The sequence below is a fragment of the Furipterus horrens genome, unplaced genomic scaffold (genome assembly GCF_987537825.1).
Source record: "Furipterus horrens unplaced genomic scaffold, mFurHor1.1.pri manual_scaffold_4, whole genome shotgun sequence".
In the NCBI taxonomy this organism is placed as follows: domain Eukaryota; kingdom Metazoa; phylum Chordata; class Mammalia; order Chiroptera; family Furipteridae; genus Furipterus; species Furipterus horrens.
In genome coordinates, this window is record NW_028327174.1 from 154,645,598 (window position 1) to 154,651,799 (window position 6,202).

The following is a 6,202-nucleotide window of genomic DNA, read 5'->3' on the forward strand; positions in this document are numbered from 1 at the left end:
TACGTATATGGCAGTTAGATACGTGTGTTTACGTCTCTCAAACTCGTTGCCGGGTTGGGATGACCAATGACATCGCAGGCTTCGGAACCTCCTGATCGGAAGGATCCAACTCCGTGGCGCTAGGCAGCGGAGGGAGGCAACAGCCTATTCTCTCCAGACTTGTGCTTGCCAAGGTTTCTTGGCACACAGGAGCTGAAAAGAAGGGATGGCGGGCACTAGCCCAAGTCCCACCTCGGACAACTCGAGCCCAGAGGCTAGCACCTCAGGGTGCCCCCTGGAGTTGAGACTGATTCGGGTCAAGCCAGGACAATCAGGTGAGGAGACAGGGGGCCGAGAAATCGGACACGGTCGACACTAAGGAGGAAGGGGCACTGCAGGAGGGTGCCTGTGAAAGGAAGGTGAGCTTCAGAGCATCACGGATTGCAGGAGACTACAGGAGCTGGGGACCGGGATAGCCCCACGAAAAGGGGAGCCTGGGAGGCAGGCAAGGAGGGTTCGGAGATGAGACTCAAAGATGAGAGAAGGGAAGGGAAGAAACGATCAGGGTTCTTCAGTTCCCCTTCAAGGGGAGAAATTAAATGAAATGAGGTTGCGTTTCGGGACAGAGACGAAGAACACCAGCAAGGTGAGTTGGGGGCAGCGGGCGGGGAGATGGGCATCACCAAAGGAGGGAGATGAAAAGATGGCTGGGGAGAAGGCCAGGAGTCTATGAGATCGGGGAGAATGGAGACGTTGGTTTTAAGGTGGGGTGGAGGATGTGGTCGGCTTTAGGTGACCAGTAGCTGAATTCCAAAGGCAAAAGCCTCATCTCGTACCCTGGGTTCTTTACTCAGACCCCTGTGTGGATGCCAACCACCCGGATAGGACCGCTGGGAGGAAGAGGAGGAGGGAGCGCTCCCCAAGGAGGGAGGCACAGGAGGGGACCGCGCCTGGGCCTAACATCTGGCGGGTCCAGGAACTGGACGCTCTTAAAATGAAGATCAAAAGACAGAAAGCACCCACGGCACCGGCGGAACACCACCAGGCCTCTGCCAGGCGGCTCAGTAAGACCAGACCCTGGACAGCACCCTCCTATCCTGTTCTGAACAAACCACTTTGAAGAACTATACCTTTCCAACAGAAAAGAACGCCCTGCTAGTTGGCGTGCTCACTTTCCTGGGAGGGCGCCCTACCGATTCTCACTGGGGACACTTAGAAGTGATCAAGGATTAGGCTACACTTGAAAAGGGTTTGCGCTTGGGATGAGTAGGCCTGTGAGACTTCTTAGCTCTGACTGGTCTTTTGAGTCTAAATACCCTCCTGTGCGTAAGAGGTGATAACGAGGCCATCTTCTCGCCCTGATGTGACTGTCGACAGAGAAACGACCGAGTGGCTATGGTGTCCACAGGGGTGCGTCCATGCGTGATGCGGGAGCAGCACTCTTTGGTTAATATCTGCGTCACGCAGATGTGCTGCTGCCCCCCTACCTGTCTCTCGGTGCCCCCAGACTGGGTGGGTGGGGCGTGGTGTCACCCCTGCTTCCTTGCCCAGGGCGCCATCTCCTCTATCCCTCTTCCCGGCAGCCTCGCCCTTGGCCCTCATGGTGCCCACTGGAGGTAAGAGGGATTCAGGTGAACCCAGGAAAACCAGCTAAGGAAACAGGGGGCCCAGGGATTTGACACGGTTGGCATTAAGGAAGAAGGGGGACTGGAGCAGGTTGTGTGTGAAAGAAAGGAGAGATTCAGAGCATCAGGGATTGCAGGAGACTACAGGAGCGGGGGACCAGGGTATCCCAATGAAAGGAGAGCCTGGGAGGCAAGCAAGGAGGGTTCCGAGATGAGATTCAAAGCTGAGAGAAGGGAAGGGAAGAGACTATGAGGGTTCTTTTGCTCCCCTTCAAGGGGAGAAAATTACTTCAGAGGAAGAATTTTGAGGACAGAGACGAAGAACAGCAGCCAGGTGACTCTGGGGCGGCGGGCGGGGAGCTGGCCATCACCGAAGGAGGAAGATGAAAAGATGGCTGGGGAGAAGGCCAGTCTAGGAGACTCGGGAGAACGGAGACGCTGGTTATAAGGTGGGGGGATCGGTGGGGTGGAGGGGTGGTCGGGTTTAGGTGACCAGTAGCTGAATTCCAAAGGCAAAAGCCTCAGCTCGTACCCTGGGTTCTTTACTCAGACCCCTGTGTGGATTCCAGCCACCTGGACCGCACCGCTGGAAGGAAGAGGAGGAGGGAGCGGTCCCCAAGGCGGGAGGCACAGGAGGAGGCCGCGCCTGGGCCTAACATCTGGCGGGTCCAGGAACTGGAGGGTCTTAAAATGAAGATCAAAAGACAGAAAGCATCCACGGTCCTGGAGGAACACCACCAGGCCTTTGCCAGGCTGCTCCGTAAGAAGACACCCTGGACAGCACCCTCCTATCCTGTTCTGAACAAACAACTTTAAAGAACTACACTTTTCCAACAGAAAGAACTCCCTGCTAGTTGGTGTGCTCTTTCCTAGGAGGGCTCCCTATTCATTCTCACGGGGGGGGGGGGGGGGCACTTACAAGTGACATAGGATTAGGCTAGACTTGAAAAGGGTTTGCACTTGGGATGAGTTGGCCTGTGGGTATCGCACCCTCTGAGACTTCTTAGCTCTGACTGGTCTTTTGCATCGAAAGACCTTCATGTGTGTACGGGGAGATAACGAGGCCAAATTCACGCCCTGATGTGACTGTCCACAGAGAAACGACCGAGTGGCTATGCCTTGGCTGCGGCAGGGGTGCATCCACGTGTGAGGAGGGAGCAGCACTCATTGGTTAATATCTGCGTCACGCAGATGTGCTACTGCCACCCTACCCGTCACTCGGTGCCCCCAGACTGGGTGGGTGGGGCGTGGTGTCACCCCTGCTTCCTTGCCCAGAGAACAATCTCCTCAATCCCTCTGCCTGGCAGCCTCAACCCTTGGCCCCAATCCTCAACCGCCCCCAGGAGGCCTACGGTTCCCCTCTTGGCCCCGGAACGCTCCCACGCCAACTGCGTTGCTGTCCTCAAGCTAACACATGCGCTCTCTTCACAGAGGATCCTGTCGTCAAAGGGTTCCTGGAATGGGACGTCAGGCTGAGACTTTCAGATAAGGTAAGAGGTATTCCTGCCCTACCACTGATCCTCGGACGCAGGGGGCAGTTTCCTGAGCCCACAGTTCCCTCTCCGACCGGACGCCTTGGCACCACTTGCCTTCGGGGACCCAGGCGTTTCTTGCACTGTGGACGGGAGCCCAGCCTCTGCCCCGGCTCCCCTGGGATCTGAGCCCAAGGCTTGTCCCTGTGGCCGCTGGCACATCAAGTCCCCTCTTCGCTCAGCTCTCGGGGGCGCCCCTTTGCTCCAGCTTATCAGAGACCCTCCTGATGCCGGCTGTCCCAGACACATGCTCCGAAACCCTCAGCACCGGCCAACCCGGGAGCATCAGCCTTTCCCTTATCCCGCTCTTCCTCCTCTTTCACTATGTGAGTCCTCATTGTCTATTTTCCCCCTCTGTCCACCAGTACCTCCTGGCAATGGTTGTGGCCTACTTCAGCCGCGCGGGCCTCTTCGCCTGGCAGTTCCAACGAGTCCATTTCTTCCTGGCCCTGTGAGTACTCGGCTCAATCCCAGGACTCACTGTCATCCTCTGGGGAGCGCCAGGACAGGAGTGGGTCCCCAACCTCTCAGCTACTTTTTACCCTGTTTCTACTGTGTACTCTGTGTAGGAACTTCACAGGATTGTAGTACACAGTGTTTCTTCTACTGTTCTTGGGAAAAGCCAGCCACACCAATGCCGGTGAAAAGACCGAGGAAAGCAAACGAAAACATAAAAGCCCCATGAAGATTCGACCCCGCTCTTCCCCTGAGTAAACAGGCTTGAGACTAACCATTTCTAAGCCTTCTCCCTCACATCCTGCCACACCTCTGAACGATACCAAATGTAATGGTCCTTCTCAATTCAGGCCCCCGTTCCATAATACAGATCCGTTGTGAAGTGCTCACCCCAGGTCCGTGGTCGGCTTGCTCGATTCTTTGGAGTGTCGTCCGGTCCACCAAAACGTTGCGGGTTCGAGCCCGGTCAGGGCTCCTGCAGGAGGCAACCGATCCATGTTTCTCTCTCTCTTTCTCTAAATCAATACACACCTCCTCCGGGGAGGAGAGAAAGCAGTAAGACCCACGGATGTTTCTTACGAGTCTTCCTGAATGTACTTCTAAACGCAGGTCTAAGCACTTCACCATCCCCACACCCAACAATTCCACTGCCTCACTTGGGCCTAAATCCGGCCCAGAGTTCTCGGTTGAAAATCAGCTCTCTCTACTATCCCCATCAAACGTGTTTACCACCCTGACGTTCCCTTCTTTGTCTCGCACTCTTCCTAACACCCTTCCCTGACTGGATACTGTACTTTCCGTCTCGGTATTTTTACCCCTATGTAACTGAAAGACGTGATTTCTTCTTACCCCAACTGAAACACTAAAACCTCCAGACCCCCTCACTTCCGCGCCCCAAGAGCAAAAGTAAAACATTAAAACATTAACAGTACATATGTGTCAATGACTTCTGAAAACACTCGGCACTCTTCTTTTCACGTTGCAAAGCTGACATGACACTGAGTCTCTGAGGTAATCAGCTTTGCACTTGACTAGGACGCAGAGCATTCAGTCACTCATCCCATGAAACCTTATAAAGTGCATCTCCAGGGCCAGGGAATGTGAGGATGGGAGAACTCAAGAAGGGCTGCTGAGTGAATGCGCCCAGGAACCAAGTCCCCTCTCAGTCGTTTGACAGGAAACTATGGATACTGAAACGGACCAGTTGGTCCCTGCCCACAGGAGCTGTCTAGGGACCGAAACGATAGAGAGACAGGTGTGTGCGCACACAGCAGGTTCCGGGAAGGGGGCAGGCTTCCCCACTGAATTAATTGTACCCGAATCGTCAAGGTATTCAGAGGGGCCCTTCCGGTGCCTGCTCAACAGGGGCTTGCTCATGACTGGGAGGCAGGCACTCTGTGACCCTGGATGGGGCTCCCGTGGGTCCTGTGTGAAGGCGACCCAGTCTGTGTCCTTTCTGGGAGGCTGACCGCAGGCAGGGGTCCGTCCCTTCCATCCCGTTCCTGACTGACACCCTGATGGCTTTCCTCAGCTACCTGGCCCTGGATATGGAGGAGGATTGCGCCCCTAAACAGGCCATCTTTTCCTTCCTCTACGGGGACAGCAACGACTCCCGGCGTCCCCTGTTCCACAAACTGCGATGCCAATTCTTTCGATCAATGGGCTGCAGGGCATGGGTCTCCAAGGAGGAGTGTGAAGAGGTAGGTGGGCTGTGGACATCTGGCGCAGGGCGATGCCAGACCGGAGACAGAAGGGATCGTGAGGCATCTCGCCTGGGGTTGGGGGATGAGAGACACTTGGGGGCCCGACGAGGGGAGGGACGTGGGTGCAACTGGAGAGTCCTCACCTTTTCGGGGACTGTTTGTCTTTCCAGATCCAGGCCTTTGATCCCGAGCTCTGGGTGTGGGGGCGAGACCGTGCCCTCCTTTTGGAGACCCCAGAGGCTAAGGTAGGTGCGTAGGAACGTCGGGCTGTGTCCCCGCAGGTGCAGACGCAATGATCTGTGGTCCCTTTAGGAAATGCGAGACATTTAACTGCAGGACCCGTGGTCATCGACCCCACCCCTCCCCATCAGCCGTCCACACACTGTGAAGCGCACCCACCGCGCACACAGCCAGGCACTGACGCGGCTGCCGGCCACGAGCCGACCACCACGCCCAGGCGCCTTGGTGGCATGGGTGGATGCCAGGCCTCAGGGTTTGGCTGACCTCATTTTATCGGAGGCAACGGGGTCCAAGGAACAGCTTTGTCCAAATCTTGAGTTTGCTGAAGAGTAGGTTCCCAGATTTTCCCATAGAGTGTGTTTTTACTTCCCTTGTTAACTCACTTGGGCCCGACATCCCTCAGGAATACCAACTCTAGGGACTTACCTACAGAAAGGAAACGTGTACCAGTAGGATTGCAGATGGCGCAGTCTCTAGACCCCACAATAAAACAATAAAATCATGACTAGCTCCCTCTTCATCCAAATTTAGTCTCCAACAAATTGCTTAGAGACACAGCATCGCCGTGTTCTTCATTTCCCCGCCTCACCGATCTCACCCCTTGTACAAGTACACATTTTCCCCTCAAGTTGATGGTCACGGAGGTTGGTCACAATGAGCAGAGGCT

General features: G+C 55.5%; 1 protein-coding gene across 1 annotated transcript; it reads left to right on the plus strand.

The window, feature by feature from the left end:
* The first annotated feature begins 205 nt into the window (after nucleotides 1-205).
* Nucleotides 206-5,868, plus strand: LOC150013114 (putative speedy protein-like protein 3). The gene is made up of 9 exons (XM_090275213.1): nucleotides 206-314; nucleotides 834-1,043; nucleotides 1,563-1,595; nucleotides 2,155-2,364; nucleotides 3,036-3,094; nucleotides 3,502-3,587; nucleotides 5,124-5,292; nucleotides 5,466-5,540; nucleotides 5,632-5,868. The coding sequence occupies exons 1-9, from the start codon at nucleotides 206-208 to the stop codon at nucleotides 5,866-5,868; spliced, it is 1,188 nt and encodes a 395-aa protein (XP_090131339.1).
* The last annotated feature ends 334 nt before the right edge of the window (nucleotides 5,869-6,202 follow it).